The following is a 19,610-nucleotide window of genomic DNA, read 5'->3' on the forward strand; positions in this document are numbered from 1 at the left end:
ATGACTTGAACAGAACGCAGCCATCGCTGTTATTATTAGTGACGCCTGTGCTTTTTCTACGATGTCAATTCAAAATGAGTGCTGGAAAAAAGGCTGTTAGGCTGAGTTAGCCATTAGAGACAAATAGTCAGGATATCTCTGCCTTGGCGCCATCAATTAAAATAACAGTTTTTTTAAGCAGTCTCTTACTAAAGTTTTGCAAAGTGCAAAGCTAATTTTCTGGAGATAACCTCTAATATTTTGCAATGCTGCCGATGGTAAAGTTTGGGAAAATGCTTCACCATCTAATTCATTTTGATGATTATTGTCACAAAAAGTGGCCTGTTGACAACGATGATGCACGAAGCCTCGCAGTGCCGATCTACTTTCCCCTGACAAGTTTTAACAATCACTAATGCCTTTCTCTTTTTTGCTGTTAATCATCTTAAGATCGTGCTTACAAATGTTGATTCTTAAGCATCCTCATCTTGAATGAGGAGAGCGTCATTCTGGTGATGTAGTGTCCGAGTCCTTCCGCTAGATGCTGCTGCAGCACCTCACTGAGTACTTTGGGCCGTGTAGAGTCCTTCAGGCAGCACCAAACCTTCAGACTGTGTGCCGCTCTTAAGCTTCACTAATCCATGTTCCAATCCAGTAGATTGTTCAGGTTCCACTCACGCTCCTGGTTTTAATCCGATAAACAAGAACAAGATCGTTAATAAGATTTCCTCTTCACTTGCTCTCAGTCTCAGCTTGACGCGGTCTCCTCCTTGTGGGGTTGTGATTGATGTGATTCTGTAAATGTTCTCTTACATAAAGTATATCCTTTATACAGAGATGATTCAGATTGTGGCAGTCAAAACTTTTTGTTGCTTTACCCGGCGTTATTTATTCAGAGGCCCGGTGCTTATTGATGCTTGCATCCCCTTTATAGCTCAGTAATGTTTCCTGTTAGTGCTTTGATTTGACACCCTTTGATTGTGTCTGGTGAACCTGTAATGCTCGCCCTAATGCAACGTGTAATGGTACTTGTAATGAATAATTTAGTTTCGGGCTATATTTATTATTTTTCAAGCACCGGAGCACATACAATCAGGAGTTGTAATGGTTTTTGCTTGTTCTCTGCACCCTCTTTCAGATGACTGTCCCACGCCCTTGGGTTACTTGGAAGATGGTGAGTTTGGGCTTTCAGCTTTCATCGATGTGCATCGGCTTCATGAGTATTCATTGGTTACATTTCTGTGATGCATTACTGCAGTTGAGCTTCATGCTGTCGTTGTGACTTATTTTCAGTGCGAGCTGTTCCTCGCTCCAGAAGCGACGCAGAGGTCGATTCGAGAGGCCGGTCGATGCCCGTGCCAACGCGCTCCTCGTCCCTCACACCCTCCGCCAAAAGGTCAGCGTCCTCCATCTGCTCCCGTCCTCCGTATGGAGTTGGCTTTGATATTGAGTACAAAAGCACAGCAAATGCTTCTGTAACAGGGAGTGTTCCTGCGATAATGGTGGCTCTTAATGGTTATGTCCTCACAGTGTGATGTTAAAGTCACATGCAGAAAAGAAAAGATGCCTCTTGTGGTGACGGGTTTGTTCTTTGTCGTCTTTATTTACATACACAGCTTGTAACACAGCACAGCGGAGCAATATCTTCTTTCAGACATTACAAGTCTGACGGTATTTTGTCCACAGAGGATGCCAAAGCTATGTCCCCCGGTTTTTACTGGAGGTGTGATTAACCTCACCGGCTACACAAACACACCAACATGGACACGATCTGCTCTGTAAAGAAATGAGCGATAGAGTGATTCAGGAGGACAGGTGAAGGAGGATAAATCGCTGCCCACAAGAGCTGCAGATGACATGTTGAGGACTTTCCTCTTTCCTCTGGGATTATGTCATGAAAGGGGACCGCGGCAAAACATGTCCTGTGGCTAAGTGCTAATGGATGACGCTCAGAATTCATTTGTGGAGAGAGAATGGCTGTAGGATAGGGTATTTCGAATTTATTTTGGCCTTTTTATGTGAGTAGTAACTTTAGCGTCACTTACAGTAAGCGATTCTCACAGGAAACAATGTGCTCTGGGTTTTGTCACTGGGTTCAATCTTGTTAGTCTTATCGAGGGACCGATTTGGCTGAACCGGGAATTGGATTTTCTGTCATATCATCATTAGAGGAATAGAGGGACCGGAGGAAAAAGAGAAAGAGGGAGGGAGAGAGAGGGCGAGAGCGTAGGGGTAATGAGGGCAGACGTTGAACAAAACAAAAAAACATCTTATCCTATGCTGGTTGCCATGGAGACTACTTGATAAGGATTGGCTCTTACCCACACCCCGCCCCTCCCCGACACACGTCTTACCACAGGAACGAGTGGGAGCCCCCGGATAAAAAGGTGGACACCAGGAAGTACCGCGCCGAGCCCAAGAGCATCTTTGAGTACGAGCCGGGCAAATCGTCGGTGCTGAAGCTGGAGAGAACGGTATGCTAGCCGCCTGCCTGCCTGCACCCCCCCCTCCCTCTCTCCCTCTCCCTCTCTCTCTGTCTTTCCGTGTGCATGTCTGTGTAAGCTGTCCCCCACTCTACACCCACCACGCACACCCCCACCCACCACCTCTGTGTATGAGCTCTTGGGTGAGTGGCGGCCTCGCTAACAGCTCGGACGGCGACCTGCGTATCCTGAATCGTCATGTGCACCGCATTCCTAGAGGGTGTCCTGTTGCGGTGACAGATGATCGCGCTGGGCAGCGGGGAGTATCCCTTACAAGGAGAGCCATTGTCTCCTTGTCAATTTAAGGTTATTGGGTCGAATCAGCGCAGAGTGAGAGGACGCTAAACATGCATCCCGCGTGTTTTTTCTTGAGGGGACGAGTAACGCTCGCTACACCACTTTCGTCTCTCCAGCCGTGGCGGTTCAGAGCGGCATTTATCAGTGTCCTTCAGGGCTTTCTATTGATGATAACTGGCCCGCTGCTCACTAGATCTACAGTGTAATATATACACCAAAGGAGAACGCATACATGTCGCGTTTAGATTGAACCACCTTTTTTCAAATCTTTAATAATCAAGGACATGGAGGCAATCAGAATGAATTAGATGAAGAAGATGATTATGTAATAACTGTTTACTGCCTGATGCCTCGGTCACATCAGGCTAGTAGATGTCACTAGCCAAGAATGGGACGATCCCAGTGGCAACAAACAGACTCATTAGAGGGAGTTTACCCCCGTTCATTCTGGGAACACTGAAATAATGGACTCGGTTGTTTACTTTCTCGAGCTCAGTTATTGCGGGTCAGTGTTCCTGTTACGTTTGCTGGTCACTTTCAGGCCTATTGTTTTTACTCACTGGTGCTTAAAGTTGTACTTAAGCCCCTTATATCAAATTCAGATGCATCATCTTCAAAAATTGCATGTTTCGTCATCCGGTTAGGGGGATTCGATAAAATAAAATGAAAATGTTTCAAACGCAATCTTAATCACAGCATTTTCGGTGTTACTAACAGTATCTACAGAAGAAACAAGTACACTGACCGATAAGTATTGTATTAAAGAAACATTTTTATATTATGGGTAATACATGTGAAGACTTAGATCATCAGAATTATACCACGCTCATATTATCCCACTAAGTACACAGACAGAGCCAGCAGCTACTTAGCTTAACTTAGCATAAAGACCTTGACTGAAAGCAAGCAGCTAGCCTGGTGACAGCCCTTCTAAAGCTCAATTATCATGTTACTGTTGCAGCTGCAGCTGCAGACGGTTTCCAGTCCATGCTTAACCAAGCTAAGCTAATATATGAAGTGCTTTAAATGATGTAGGCTTTATATAAATGTGAACTTATAACATTTAATTCACTTCTTCAATAGGAACTCCTTTAGTGGTGCTGATAATGTATGGCTCCATCACCCATCTCTAATTACCTTGGTGTTATTCTGTGCTGTCTGAACTGTCTTCTCTTTGTCTTTCTCCTCCTCTTGTTGCCATGCCCCTAGACTCAGGAGGTAAATCCAGAAGATGTAGATATAGAGAATGAGCCATGGTATAGATTCTTTTCAGAGATGGAGTTTGACAAAGCGGTAAGTGGTCGCTGTCTTTAAAGTGACAGTATTTTATTGCATGTGATAACATCCATGTTCAAATAATGCCTAAACAACCTGTGTCTGTCTATGAGGACTACTCCAGTTTCCTCTTGACCTTCCTCTTCACGATTGTGTATGAATCACAGGGTTTATTGTATGTATATCAGCAATCCCATCAAGCATTTGACGTAGCTACTGTCATCCCTTTGTCCCCCATCTTTTTTTGCCCTCTTCAAAGGTTTCTCTCAGCGATTTATTTCTATCAGGGATGCTGAGTGAGCACACTTAGAAAGCTGTCTGAATAATAGCTGCATTTTTTCCCCATATTTCATATTTCTAGGGTTTTGTTACACTTACAGTAGTAGAGCAGCTGTCCATGATACATTTCCAATTTAATCATCACAGGTTAGTTTAGAGTTATCACTTGACTTTTTTGCTTGTACTCGTTTCAGTATCCTCGATGTTGCCCAACTCATTGCCCAAGAGGAAGTCCCGCTTCACTCTGAGAGTCTGCAGTTATCAAAATGCAGAATAAAGGAGAATACAAGGCCACGACAAGTCCAGTGCCTCGGGCCTTAGTTAGCGGGCACAGTCCGACCCACAAACAGATGTTTGCTCTCTGTCAGAGCCACACCCTGGATCAAATGAGGTGGCACCGCTAGTAACCCCATGAGGTCATGTCCTTGCATCAGCCAGGCGCAGGGTCTCCAGCTCCAGGTTAGAGAATATGCGGAGGAGGTTTAGCGGTGGAGGCGGCCGACTCGGCCTCATGGCAACCTGGACGTTTGCCAGATGATCTCGGCTCAACGACTGGCTCCTGTTTAATGTCAAAGCCACTTCTAAAGCTGCTCCTGGTATGCGTAGTATTTGACCTTAAGGCCGAGCCAGACACTCTGGCTCATTGGAGTTTGATTGACATATCAGCACTCACTGAGTATTACCGGTGGAGAGATATGCCACAGCGCTCCCCGGGTTAGATGAAGAGCTCTGGTCCAGTTTGCTCTTGTTCTTATTGATAACCTTCAAGTCTAATTGTGGTGGTGAACTACTCCCAGTCACTAAGTAGTATCGCTTAACAGTATTCAAGTTCCTCTGATCGACATCTTGAACACCGACTGTGGTTTCACAGCGTTAATTATCCACTTGTCCGCTAAATACCCCTAAAGAGCGGTCTTAGTGTAAGTGACACGGTTAATAATCCCACGAGACTGCACTATTTCCTCTTCCTGTCCAATTGTTAGTGCTGGTCCACCACTCCTCGTCACTTAACAGCCACTGTGTAAGAGTGACACCTGTGTATAATCACAGCGATGGTGGTTAAGATTAAAAGGATAACCCCCCCCCCTCCAGGGACAGCTAAGGTCACACACAGGCTCATCGATGGACCTGGGCCTGGCTGGAGCTCGAGGTCCACACTTAGCTACGGTTGGGAAAGAGCCTTCTGCCCCCCTACGACCGGCAGGGTGACTCCCACTGCGGAGCATGTGCTGGATAAGGGGGCCGCTGCCACACTGTCAAAACAAAGCAACCCCCTCCCCCCTCCACCTGACAGATTCTAAAGGAGGCGACTGTGTAAGCCCGCCAGCTCATTGTGCTTTTATATTTAACCTCTGTTCCTTACCTTTAAGCGTTTAGCAGGGATGGGACGAGCGGCGCTCGAGGCTATAACAGGCCCTTCACACTGGGGGAGCTGTTTGTTTTCATGAGTACACATCTACACAAATAAGGTGCTGGAAAGAATGGGATTCATGTTACCATGACCTACTCGGGATCGCTATTTTGAATATGAAAGTGGCTCGGAGTGGCTGGGGACACCTGTTTGGAAACACGCACACAAGAATTCTGCAGAAAGGTAGTCATGGGTGCTCCACTGACTCACCGAGGCCTTCATTCATGCCCATGTTCAGCTTGGGACGCGTTTCATCCTCTGTGTGCGTCATCATCTGATTATTAGGGCGGGTTTTACCTCTCATCCTCTGACTCCTATTTGGCCCCTCTATTTCATAATCTGTATAAAAAATGGCCCTTCTCAGTAATATGATGTTTGGTGATATCCGTGTAGAATTAGTTTCAAGCTTGAAGTTTGAAACCTTTTGTATAAATAAAGGTTAACATAAAGTGACACTAGTCCGGCATCTTGTAAATAACCAGATTAAGATGCCATTCCTTTACTCCGGATAAGCTTCACGGTTGTTTCCTGTTTACTTTCCACCGATGGTGTGTCTGTGTAACAGCCCAATTACCCAGGGGAGCAAGAGGACACTATCTTCCTCATATCAGATTGGGGCGGGTGTACAAGATGTGGCGGAGCGAGGGAGAGCTGTATTATTCAATGACACTGACGTGTCCCCCCGCGTGGACATGGAACATTTGGCTTTATAAATAGCTCAGACTACAGACCTGCCAGCCTGATGTTCTGTTCTTACAAAGACAGGCATTTATTCTGAAAGGTTATAAATGATCATCCTGCCCCGGCAACTGAGTGGGAAAGGCATGTTGTGGCAAATGTCGCAGTGGAGACTGCTCCTTGTCTGGCCACCGGTGTGTGGAAGGGGACACTTGGCCACACCGTGGGGAAGTGGATCTGGTGTTAGGAGCAGGGCCGGGCTGGCTGCGATGGGGATTGTGCAATCGTGCCCCAATAGTGGCCCGGGTCATATCCGTTATTTTTACCTGCTGTGACGTCTGAAAAGAAGGAAGCAACAGAAACAGTGGGCTAAAATTAGTTGGCTCTAAACCATTCAAAATATTGGTGGCTGCTTCCATGCTGAATGAACAGGCCTGTGTTTTGGAGATCATATCTGCTCTAAACAACCCGTACTTTTACTCTTGTAGTCCTTTACACTGAGTTGTTTTGTGCTCTATGTCTTGATAACTGTGTGTTAATTATCTGTTTCTACAATGAATATGTTTGACTGGATTCAATAAGCCTTTGTGTCTCCTTTTGGCTCTTTAAGTGTGTGTGAGATTGTCGAGTGTGTGTCTGTGTGCGTGCGTGTGTGTGTAATTCGGCCCGCTTCCACCACCAGCTGGTTAATTGTCCCCCCGGTCTGGTCCAGTGGTAATGAGAGTGACTCAATACCAGACAAAAGAAACGGCTTCGCTGGGAGACAGCAGCCCATTGGCTGAGCCCTGTGACAGCCCCCTCCCCGCACGGGTGCCCCCTGACCGATGCACGCCCACTATTCCCCCCTCGCCTCCCCTCCACTCTTCTCACTGCCGCTTGTTTTCTCCAACTTGCACGCTGGCCAAAACACACGCTTGCTCCTCCATGCCAAGCCCAGTCCGGAGACGCTAAGAACCCCGGCTGCTTGAGACAAAAAGCAGAGCGGCGAGAGAACGACAGCGAGGACCACAAGAGAGAATCTGACTCTAGTTAATGCCCCTGCCTCTGTTCTAGCTGGAGGAGACCTTCCTGTGGATCTATCAATGACTTCTTTGTTTGGTTTGTTGCAGAGTGCCCCCTCTTTCAGCCCCCTGGAAACAGCCTCCGACCTGCAGCAGTAGTAAGTCCACCTCTTTTTACCATTCGGATACTTGAGCTTTCACTCTTGCTTCCTCCCTCCAGCACATTGGTGATTATTTAAGGCATGTTATGGGGATAAATGTCAGTGAGAGATGCAGAGCTTGGCCCACCCTCAATAGGGGGAACTCCTGCTTCCCGGAGGTAGATCCTGTTAATAAGGCACAACGCCGCCCGAACAGTGTGTCCTCTGTCCGTATAATGTGAGGTTTGTTGGGAGGGTTGTGAGACATGGCTGCTGTGTGGGGATTTATTTAAAGACAGAAACCTGGATGTCAGTGGGGGAGAGGCTCACCCAGCTGCTGCATAACTTAAAAACCGTTATCTTCTCTCGAATGGGCGTGTGCACAGAACTATGAGCGGCAACTGCAGCATGAAAGAGGATGCTGGCTGTTCCTGAAACAAAGCCCGCCGAGCCCTTGATCTTTCTAGTTTTTGTCCAATGAGATTGACGTCTTCTATTTTTGTTTGCGTCGTAAAATGTAAGGAATTCAGGAGCGAGCCCTGGTGACGGTCTCGCTCTAAAGTGCAGGGGAAAATAAACTTCCTCCCTTTATTTCTGCTAAGAGCTCTCCATCTGCTGCAGTCATTATGTCGCTGTGGCCCAGTATGTTAAAACAGATTCCCAATCCAGCTTTTAATCCGGGGGTTTGTTGTTCACACTGAATGGAAGGGGCTCCCGGAGAAGAGGTGCTGGAAGTTCAAAGGAAACTCAAGTCATGAAGTGACTTCCTTCACAGGCACACATGTTTAAGACAGGATGTTATTTATTTTTCTTCCCTGAGGTCCGTTTGGCATTTTGAAGAACGGTCTTGTAAATCATTTCACTGTCAAATGCAAAGCCAAATGTGCCAGGGTGGCGGCATTAAATTAACGATTCGCCTAGTATATGTGTGTGTTTTCGGGACTTGGATAGACACACACACACTTTTTATGCATGCTTTAAAGGTCTTAACACTCAAAGCATTTGGAAGATTTTTTGTGTGGCCTCGCCACAAGAGCTGCCATGGCAAAGCAGCAGTACATGCTCAGTATTTGGCATTTAAATGAGCCCCTGATCGCTCCAGGGAAATAGGTCACCAATACAGTAACGTGCAGAAGGTCCTTCATTGACTGATTACTGACTGTTAATTTGACCCGAAACGTCCAAAGAGACCGGCTTCAATGGCTCCTGTCCTGCAGGTTTCCTGTGTAGTCATTTATGGGAATTCTTGTAAGTAACCCAGAACCAACATGATTTTTAATGGCGCTCCGCAGTCAGCAGGGCACACAGCTATGAAAGAGCTTTCTGTGTTGGGCTGGGGATCAGGGAGACTAATGTTGCCATACGTTTGTGTAAGTCTGTGAAACTATGCACTGCAAGTATAAAACAAGTTTTGAAAAATTATAATTCCTCTTTTCACTAACACTATATTTTAAACGGGTGTTCATTTGACGCCGCTGGTGTCTCCCTCGGTTTGATAAACACGTCTGTCTGCACAAACGGAGCAGCAGCGGGAGCGCCCTGTGAAGTAGAGTAAACCTGACACCGGTACAGGTGCGTGGCCGGGCCTGATGTGCCATGTGGGAATGTCGGGAGAATATTTATAGAAAAGTGTCCTGTCGGCCTTTCTGGAATGCCAAGATATTTGCAGTAGAGCCTCCTCTCAATGTTGGCCTCCAAATGTCTTCAATTTTCTGTTGAGAACGAGACAGGTTTTTCCTGTCTGTGATTATTTTTTTTCCCTGCAAGCATGGGAAGACAGGAATCACCTCAAGATACACTGAATGAGAACCATATGACAGACAATTACCCAATTTGTTCTCCTTTGGTTATCATAAAAAACAAATGCAATTCAACTCCTCCGGATGAATATGGCTGTGTTTGATTAGTTGTCTGCCTTCCTCTTCTCGACCCGTCTAGCTCCTCGAGCAAGTCTGGACACAGCGAGGTGGAGAAAGACGGGGGATCATCCACGGGTGAGCCTGGGGCTCCAGAATGCGACCGCCATGTTTACAAGAGTGTCCTGGAGGGCGGCGACATTCCCTTACAAGGTCTACGGGCCCTAAACAAGCGCCAAGCCGGCTCCTCCTCATCTAAAGGTAGGATAGCCACCGTGTTGCATGTGCTGCCGGTAAATTGGCAGGTGTGTGTGTGTGTTTATGGATGTGGATGTGTTGCTATACAGCACAGGCCACGTAAGGCCTTTCCTGCTGAGACAGAACCGATGAGTTACAGATACGCTGCTCAAAGTGTACATCTGTTTCCAGTTACCTTTCTCTTGGAGTCCAAACTGTTTTATTTTCCCTCTCAGTATCAGCCAATCACCTCGCAGCACTCATTCCCCCGCCAGCTTTTGATTTAGTATTGATGCCGATGATGTTTTCATTAAACGTGTGCTGGCCATCTGCTTTGGAAAAACAGAGGGAGTGAGGTTGCTAAGTCGATGGAAGCTAACCTTGGAGAGTTTAACCCCCCTCGCCCCTCCTCTCCTGCCCCCACCACCTCTTGCTCCAGTTGTGGGCCGCCAGTCTCTAGGCAGGCTTAGGAGAGGGAATGGATGAAGAGCGAGGTAAACAGACAGGCGGGATAAACAGGAGGGGCACAGGGGGGGGGCCTGAGGAAGTCAGCTGTCAGTGTGAGGTCCGAGGCTGGAATGCCGGCCCATATGGCCGGGGGGGTTAAAGGGGGCCGCTGAAGAGGAGATGTAAGGAAGAGAAAGGACAGGACAGTCTGATCCTATACACCTGGTCAGTGTACTTTACATCGGGAAACATACCACCATAGATATTAGATTATATTTCCACATTAGGACTAATATAGTGAAGCTCGGAACTAAAACACATCCAAAAAGTGGAATTGTTGTGCTCTTGTCGCGAATGCATTTGGCAATCCATTCAACAAGCTAGCATGCTCCTTCGTTAGCCTCGTGCCCAACGAGATGAAGCATTAAGTGCCAGTAACCAAACACTTCATCATGTGTCTCTGTCTTGTGCTCGTGAAAAAAGAGAAAATATCTCTGAAGAGCTGAGCGTCCTCGGGGCTTTTCAGCGAGCAGGACTCCCCTCTCTAGTTAGCTTCCTCTGTGTGTTTTTCTGGGAGATATGAATGTGACAGATGGCTCACGCGTGCTCTCAAAGTGTCTCGCAGCATGTGTATGTGTTGTGTCACTTCCAGGCTCCATCTGTGGCGTTATCGGCCCGCACGCTATAGTCGGAAACCGACACGAGCATTCATCAGAGCTTTCTGACAGTCATATTTTTACCAGCGAGGTTGACTCAGGATTTATTATTATTTACAACGGTGTGGGAAGGCAGTGTATTACCAGGGGTGCCGTTGGGCATTGATCATTGTAGCCGCCTGTCTGATCGCTAAAAGTAGAAGAGAGGAGTGTGCCGCGTGTAGGAGGTTAATGCGGAACAGGTTATGTGACACAAAGATATGTGAAAATAATAAGAATTGTATTATTATTATTTTCTTTTTAAATGCACTGATACTGCAGTCAGTGTTAAGAATTCCTATATGACCTCTAACATCACATAACATCTCATATTGCTGTCTTAATACTTTATGTTTCACTTTTTCTGTTAACAATAATATTGCTAATGTAAGAATCTCAGACAGTGAATATCCGCTTGTTCCATTCTTGCAAAGCATTATTCTTCACGCTGTTAGTATAAAGTCATATATTACTTGATGCACAATGCATCCAGTCTGCTTCCTCTTCTCATCCACTTCTAATGAAACTTGGTCTGTACTTTAGAAATGTGCCTGACTCTGTTTTAGTGTGTGTGTGAACCTGTGACCGTTGTAATCTAATATGTTGTTTATTCTGTTGTCCTGCATGCTTGCCAGTGGATTATAAAGGTGGGAATGGCTATATAATTTCACCCTGCTCCTCTGTAAATAGTCGGTCGGTTCTTGCCAGTAATGCAATAGGTAACCAGTGTAAGAATATGAAGCCTCTTTCTGCTGCCAAAGCCCGCATACCCCAAATCCTGCCCTCTAAGTTCAAACCCAAGCTGCTGCCACCCAGTGGTGACAGTCAGGAGAGCAGGGCCCAAGCTGCCAGGCACCCGAAGGCCCACAGCTGTGAGGATCTGTACACAGGGCCATGTGACCCGGACTTTGCCGCAGCCAAGGAAAGGGAGAGTGGCCCACATTTGGACTGTAGTTCAGAGTGTGCGGACGGCCTCGGGAATGTCTCCCCCGCGATCCGAAGGAGCGCATCGGAGTTCTCCAGCCTGTACCGGACCATGCATCAAATCCAGCGGCCCAGCTCGGCCGGCTGCAGCCCCAACGGCAGCGTCCGCAGCCTGGCCTCCCTCTTTGAGAGGTCCCAGGCCGACGGGGGCGAAAGGTCAGAGGCGGACAACGGGGGCGACATTCCACGAGATGCCGTATTGTCGCGGGTCAGCGAGTTTGAAATGATCATCCAGCGGACCAGCCCGGGACCCAGCCGCTCCTCCTCCCTGCCCACCCTGCACACCGCCAACAGCCCCACCCACTTCCACGTTACGGCTGCCGTGTCAGTGGAGTCACTCGCGGCCGCTGGCCCCTCCCAGAGGGATGCCCGTTCCCCGTTGGAGGCCGAGGGCAGGAGCGGTGGGGAGGAGGCCCCGTCACCAGCCGTGGAGGAGGCCACGCCCCCCTCAGAGGACGGACACGATGTCCGGACCGACTCCTCCTCTAACACAGAGGCAGAGGTGGAGCTGATCTTCAGTGAGAGTTCCACAGGACTGAACCACCAAAATGTGGGTGGATCAAACAGTCCCTCTGCCCTGCTTACATCATCGCCTCCGCAACACAACCATGTCCACCACCACCACCTGCACCACCTGAACCATCAACTCCTAAAACCCAGCAAATGCAAAGGCTCCTGCCCGGCGTCTTACACCCGCTTCACCACCATCCTGAGGCACGAGAGGCAGCAGGCCTCGACTCAACCGGAAAGGCCGGCGCCGCTGGAGAAGAAGACCACGCTCCCCGGGAACCTCTTTCTCATGGGCCCGGCTCCCTTCAGGTTGCGGAAAAATCAGCAGTCCCACCAGAGTCGGAGGAGCCTGCAGGCCACGAAGGTGATGGCGGGCGCCCAGAGGCCCGGCCCTTTTTCTCCCGAGCCCAGACCTCAGATCCCGCAGCGCCTGTCCTCTCTGGAGGTCCTGGAGAGGCTGAGCAACGGAGAGGAAAGCCACACTGACCACCTGAGTAACGGGCAGGGCCTGGACGCCAACGGGAACCTACTGCAGCTTCTGGCAGCTCACTGCAGAGGTGGCTATCTCCATACCTTCACCACTGTCACCCCCCTCGCCCCCTCCCCTCCCCTCTGTGGTCACTCATTTATCTCGACTCTCTCTTCACCTTGTGTCCCTGTTTCCCCCACAAAGCGACGCCTCCGCCACCCCTCCATCTGTAGTCTGTGTGGTGTGTTTACAAAGTGACAGGGAAGCCTCCATCTCATTGTGTCAGTGTGCTGTGTGGTGCTCTCCCATTTCACTGTGCAACAGTACCATCCCGCAAACACGTCAGAACACTGCGGTGACTGTAGGAGGTTCATGCAGCTTTTGGTAATGTATATATATATATATATACCTTCTGGTGACATCAGATTTGAGGGGTATGCAAGAGTGCTAGAGCCTGCGTAAGCATTACATCTGGATCGACTGAATCCTGTCGCTTTGGTATAGGATGCACTTTTGGTTTTGGTCTTTTTGCATGATCCTCAATGAGACATAAACAAGAAAAGAAAAGAGCCTTACCTAAAACTACAATCCCAGCATCCCTGTGTCATGGTAAAGCAGGATATATGGATACAACATTGCATACCGTCTCTCAGACTGATGTCTCACCAGGTCTGTAAATGTTCTTCTTGGGGGTTTTGGGAGTAATTTACTGCCGTCTTTCATTGTCTCCCCATAAAAAGGTTTGTTTCAGCCAGATAGGAAGTGCCCTGCTTTGATTTATTTCAAATAACAGAGTGAAACATCTATCGCGGAGAACATATTATATCATGAAAACCTTTAGCTAATATAATAGAAGGTGCAACTTCAGGAGCACACTAGATGCTGATAGGTCAATCAGTAAAACCATGATTTCATGTTTATTCTTTTGGCAAACATATAGTAGGTTCCATATTTTCTTTTCTGCATTTGTTTAAATGTATTTTTTTCATGAACACACATCAGATCATTCTGTTCATTCCTATGAGCATGCAGGAATACATTTGGCTTTTTGGACGTGTGTGTGTGTGTGTGTTACAGATCCTACAGTGTTCATTTAAAGCATGCGTGGTTGTATTTATTGTATTCTTTCTATGATTCTATTCTTTGGAATTGAGGAGTTGACTGCAATATCACCATCTTCTATTTGAAAAGTATTCTTTCAGTTGGATGTGCCTGGAGGTCGACGGTGAAAAGGCTTCACAGCATAATCTCTGTGCCGTTTCTGTTTCAGACCCGTCCCCAGTTCTCGGGGAGAGCCCGGATGAGGCGTTGCGACGGCGTCAAGGGGACAAAGAGGTGAACTTCCTTTCAGATTTCAGCCAAACTTTCACAAATGAAACTGTAAAAAGCTAGAACACGAGAGCTGGGTTATGAATGAGAAGATCACACATAACCACTGTGTCATATGAATGGAGTGGAGGAGAGACATGTCATGTCTGGTTTCCTGGCAGAAAATGTTGGAGGAGCAGCGGCGGCTGAAGCGGGAACAGGAAGAGGCCGACACAGCGTCCCGGCGACACACAGGCATCGTCCCGACCCGCCACCAGTTCATCACCAACGAGCGATTCGGAGACCTGCTCAACATCACAGATAACACGGAGAAGAGGAAATCAGGCATGGAGGTACAATGCAGGGCTGCGTCTTATCCTTCTGTAAGCAGGAAGCCAGACGGGAAAGTGAGTGTGATCCGGGACAAGCAGGGCTGTCTGCTCTGGTTCAAACATTGGGGGGGGGGGGTGATGGAAAACACAATGCAAACTGTTTACGCGTGGCATCGTTTTTTTGCTGAGGTGTCTGACTGTAAACAAAGCGACCAGGCCGTGCTCCACAGGACGAGTGAACCAGTAACAAGCCCAGCTTTCCTCTCACTGACAGAATATTCCTGTTACAGCTCACGACTAACGATTTGGGTTTTTTACCATAGCGGTGCTAAACCGGTGCTTTTAAAACGATACTGGTGCCTAAACGGTGCCTAAACCTAAAAAAAGCACAGAACAATTATTTTTCTTAACACCAAGGCATTTTCTTTTCTTCAAATTGAACAATAGATTAACTGTTTAAACAATACTGTAAATATAAATAAATAAAAATACTTCAAACTAGAGCTTTTAACTTTTTAACTTCAATCTAATATATTAATTGTTTACAGTTTAGTAACTTGGTGGTTACTTGGCGGTCCGGTACACCGGGCGTGTAGGAACCGGTGCTGTATTGGTACCAGTTCTCGGTACCCAACCCTACTCGACACATCTTGTACTAATACACATACATGTCAAACCCCAGGGAGAATAGTGCCAATATATATAAACATGGGTATATCTTGTTTTGGATAACTTTCATGTTAAAATGTCATGGATAATATTGAATCATGAAAAATAATAAAATAAGTTTCCCTCTTTTGTTTTTGACACAGAGAACTCCAGCCATGGCTCGCTTTGACTTCAGAGCGGAAACTCTGAAGTGAGTTATGCATTTATTACGGTTCTATTACAAGGATGGTTTTATTATGCTGTTAAATTGAGTCCACCTTTAGGCCTTTGTCAGCATTTGTTTTGTCTCATTGGTGGGGTACAAAACCTTTGACAGATCATGTAATCGCAGAAGCTGATTGTTTGGACTAGTAGAATCATATTAACACATCTACAAGTTACCTTTTAGATCAATGTGAATAAATCCCACCCAAGTGATGCTGAACACAGGTCAAACTGTTTTTTACCTCTTGATGCGAGTAACTAATCCCTTCGGGGTCTTTCTAGGGAGCTACCGTTTCAGAAGGGAGACATTGTCTACATCATTCGACAGGTGGATCAAAACTGGTATGAAGGGGAACATCATGGAAGAGTTGGAATTTTCCCTCAAAGTTACGTCGAGGTGCGCAAGTTCTCCGTCCAGAAATATTCCTTGAAGATGTTTTGCTTGAACATTCTTCTGCCCAGTGCGATTCAACTTGTGTTTTCTTATTCCATTTGCCTTTTTTAGCTCCTTCCCCCAACGGAGAAAGCCCAGCCAAAGAAGAGTGCTCCGGTGCAGGTGCTGGAATACGGCGAGGCCGTCGCCCGCTTCAACTTCAACGGGGACACGGTGGTGGAGATGTCCTTCAGGAAGGTGCGCACTGGGACTTACTCCTTTTCTTTGGGAGGGCGTTAAAATAGATTTAAAGGGTCTTCTTACGCATGTGTCCTTCTGTTAACCACGGTTTATCCATCCCTAAGAGCTGCGCTGCATGCTTCGTGTCTGCAGGGGGAGAGGATCACGCTCATTCGGAGAGTCGATGAAAACTGGTACGAGGGCAAAATCTCCGGCACCAACCGCCAAGGCATCTTCCCCGTCACCTACGTGGAAGTGAACCGGCGGCCCCGCGTCAAAAACGGGGTGGAGTACCTGGACCCCCCGGTCAGCCAGTCGCCGCAGCGCAGCACCAACGCCTCCCCTCAGGTAAGGAGGGGGCACTTTGACGGGGGGCTCTCTCTTACTTCTGCTCGCTCTAATTCACATGTCAACGTTCACGTTGACACCCAACTTGTTCTTTTCTTTTGTTATAATTTTGCCCAGTTCTCATTTTTCCTTCTTTTCCTTCTCTCACCCCCTCGTTGCTTCCATATACCCCCCCCCCTCTCCTCCCCCCTTTCCTGTTGCTCTTAAAAGCTATATCGTAACCGTCTGACCACCTCCCCGCTGCCCCTCCCGCGCTCCCCCCGTCGCTCCGTCTCTCCCAAAGTCCACGCCATCTCCTCCGAGTGGATCTCCCTGACCGTGGGAGGAGGGAGCCCCCCGACCGCACCCACCCCCCCCCTGCCGCCGCTGCCCTCCGTGTCGTACCGCTGCGGCGAGTACCTTCCCCCGCCCTACTCTGCAAGCCCCGTGCCCCCCCTCACCGGCAGCCCGTACTTCATCTCCCCCATGGCTTCCCCATCCGCCTCGCCTCTCCCCCCGCCTTATCCGCCGAGACCCACCTCAACCACCCCCTTCCTCACGTTCACCCCACCCCAGGGCGGGGACTTCCTGCTCCGCCCTCACTCCCCACGCCTGTCACGCAGTGTGAGCCCCTGTGGAGGGCCGGTGCTGGAGGGCTGGTTGAGGGGGGAGAAGGAGTTGACAGAGGGGGAAATCCCAGAGGGGGACGGGGGCCACGGAGCCCCGGGAGGCAGGCGAAATAGCCCAGCAGAGGTATCTTCTGCATGGTGTGGCGTGTTGCATCCCAGGCTCACTGGAACACGGGCCTCTGGCCCCGGTGTGCTTCCTTTAGACCGATGTGTGATGAAGTGTTATGAAGCGGACATTTGTTAGTGACACTAACTGGTAGATTCGACCCAGAGTTGATTTTGGCCACACGGATGAATCTGCTGGTTTAGGTTTTGTCTGGTTAAATTCAAACTGGTCACACCGCTTAGGACTGCAAGTCTGCATGTTGTTGTGTGTGCGCTATTAACACGCAAGTGTTCTACACTGTCTTTCGCTGTCTTTTTTGGTGCTTATGTGGTTCGCCTCACATGCAAGAGGAGCTATTGTGTAAGAGTTTCTTCCCCTTCATAAAACTCAGCATGTTGTTGTGGTTCCATGCGGAGGTGTGATAACATGGATGCCGTTGGAGTTTGGAAGTTTATTTAAGATGGTGACGTGTTTACTAGTCAGTATTTATAGGTTTCACGTGTTGGCTTGTGTTTCAAAAGCTGCTGCGAGGTTGAAATTTTTACCTACAGGCGAAATGCAACCTGACTGTGGTCTGAGGTATGACGGTATTCACAGCAGGTGGCGCAGGCCCTGTGTGAGTTTTCATCTGATGTGTATAACCTCCCTGATTTTACATCTTTGTGTTGCAGTTTGTGAAGAACGAGGCTGACCATCATGGACGGAGCTCCCAGAGTCCTGTGATGCTGTTTGACATCCAAGATAACAACAATGTCAACTATTTCACGGTAAGGTGGAGTTCTCCTTCACCTCTACCGGAGTTTGTTTGGTGACCTTCAGAGACCCTGTTTGACTTATTAACAAATCACCTCCAAAGATCCATTTGACTCACATGCTCTTCAACTCCCATTCCGTCTTCTATATTTGTGCTACAAACCAATAATGTGAGATTTTCCCAGCACTTTCCCTTTATTAAAGGAGTAGTATGACATTTAGGAATATACATATATTTGATGTCTTGCTTAAAATGTAGAAGATCAATTTCACTGTCACGTTGGCCTGCTTTGTTTGTAGCTGGAAGTAGAAGCCAGTTAGCTTAGCTTAGCATAAAGACCCAAAACAGGGGGAAAGGGCTAGTCTGGCTTTGTCTAAAGCTAATGTGATTCAACTATTGGTGTCACTAGACCTCAGTAATTAATATAATGTGTTACTGTGGGTCCTGTTTGTTTTAATCTGTTCAAAGACCATTTGTGAGTCAGGAGTCAGGTGCCATATGACTGAAAGGGAAAGTAACTGGAGGGGTTTTTGTAATTCCACGACCGTCTGTAAAGGGAAGGATGAGGATGTTTGAAACTCATTCTCTAAAAATGTCAAATGAGTGGTTAAACCAGGTCGATAAGCAGGAGTAAAGAGGGGGAGGAAAATGAACCTATATTAAATAAAACAACATGTAACCTGAAGCAAACTAACCTCAGAGGAAGAGGAGCATTGCCAAAGAAGTGACATCTAGTGAGAAAGTTGTTCAGAAACACAGGAAGGCCCTGCCCCTCTCCAAGAAAAAACATCACATAGAACTCCCTTAAACTGCAGACTGTTTTTGTGTTACACCGTTTCCCCTTGTTTTTGTATCTATGCTAAGCTAAGCTATTCTGCTGCTGGCTTCAGCCTCACACTGAATGGACGGATATGTGAGTGGGATCCATCTTGTCGTCTAACCCTCAGCAAGAAAACAAATAAGGGAACACACAAGTATATTTAGCCATAAAACCGAGCTATGTATTTGGGTCAGTCAGCTTCCCTTAAAGACTGCATGATCATCCTGTACCGTGCCCTGTTAGAAAGTGAACTAATACCTCATGTTTCCTGTCTACATGCTCTCACTCTGGTGCCTTGCCTTTTCATGCCTCTCGTCCTGGTCTCCACCAACGACTCCTCTGCTTTTTCACCTGGCTCTTAATGGATCACTTCCTTTCCTGCCTTGCTACTTACTGGACCGACCTTCCTGTCTCGCCCTTCGCGCCCTTCCCTCACCACCCGACCCCCTCCCTCTCTAACTCCTCACCTCTTCACCCCGGCCTCTTCCGGGACTCTCGGTGGGGCCACTGTTCTGTCTTTCTCTGACGACTTCACCCACTCCCACTACTCCTAGGAGGCAGTGTGTAATGAGATCTTGAATATAGCTGAGACCTCGGTGAGGTACTGCAGCACCCTGTCCCACCACCCTCGTGACTCTGTCCATAGAATGCACCCCCAGCCCAGTAAACACTCTCTCATCATTTCCCAGCAACCCCAGTCCCACAGCAGCAGCCCAGAGCCAAACCGTCTCAACGCTGGAATGTGAGTAAAATCACTTTCTTTTTCTCCTTCACACCATGTTTCTTTTTCTTGGGGAGGCTTTCATTCTTTCATTAGCGGTTCCGAATTGTGTGTCTTGTGAACCGGTCTATTTCTCTCTCCAGTTTCCAGGCGCTTTACAGTTACGCGCCGCAGAACGAGGACGAGCTGGAGCTGCAGGAGGGCGATCTCGTCAGTGTCATGGAGAAGTGCGATGACGGCTGGTTTGTCGGTATGTGCCTGCGGCCCCCGGGGATCATTCCTCTGGGATGCAGTCACACTGCCTGTGTCCCATTAATCCTCACAGGGTCGCTGTGGAGTGACAGTAGAGGACTGTACGCGTAATGTGCAGGCTTAGGGCAGAAGTA

At 47.9% G+C, this 19,610-nt stretch overlaps 1 protein-coding gene across 12 annotated transcripts in view; it reads left to right on the forward strand.

Moving 5' to 3' along the window:
- The window catches only part of LOC119214646 (sorbin and SH3 domain-containing protein 1), a 35,262-nt gene that overhangs the window by 12,654 nt on the left and 2,998 nt on the right, over positions 1-19,610 (forward strand). For 6 of the 12 annotated variants that reach the window (XM_062566687.1, XM_062566686.1, XM_062566691.1 and 3 more), the window contains 17 exons: positions 1,118-1,153; positions 1,273-1,375; positions 2,339-2,453; positions 3,969-4,052; positions 7,512-7,561; positions 9,482-9,660; positions 11,414-12,829; positions 14,012-14,076; positions 14,232-14,402; positions 15,194-15,240; positions 15,537-15,651; positions 15,760-15,885; positions 16,021-16,215; positions 16,426-16,947; positions 17,601-17,696; positions 19,058-19,245; positions 19,368-19,474. In XM_062566687.1, the coding sequence (XP_062422671.1) occupies positions 1,118-1,153; positions 1,273-1,375; positions 2,339-2,453; positions 3,969-4,052; positions 7,512-7,561; positions 9,482-9,660; positions 11,414-12,829; positions 14,012-14,076; positions 14,232-14,402; positions 15,194-15,240; positions 15,537-15,651; positions 15,760-15,885; positions 16,021-16,215; positions 16,426-16,947; positions 17,601-17,696; positions 19,058-19,245; positions 19,368-19,474 (3,615 nt within the window). The remainder of the gene's footprint in view (positions 1-1,117; positions 1,154-1,272; positions 1,376-2,338; positions 2,454-3,968; positions 4,053-7,511; positions 7,562-9,481; positions 9,661-11,413; positions 12,830-14,011; positions 14,077-14,231; positions 14,403-15,193; positions 15,241-15,536; positions 15,652-15,759; positions 15,886-16,020; positions 16,216-16,425; positions 16,948-17,600; positions 17,697-19,057; positions 19,246-19,367; positions 19,475-19,610) is intronic. The other 6 variants (XM_062566693.1, XM_062566694.1, XM_037466520.2 and 3 more) reach the window with 6 other exon arrangements.

Source organism: Pungitius pungitius, chromosome 13 (genome assembly GCF_949316345.1).
Source record: "Pungitius pungitius chromosome 13, fPunPun2.1, whole genome shotgun sequence".
NCBI lineage: Eukaryota > Metazoa > Chordata > Actinopteri > Perciformes > Gasterosteidae > Pungitius > Pungitius pungitius.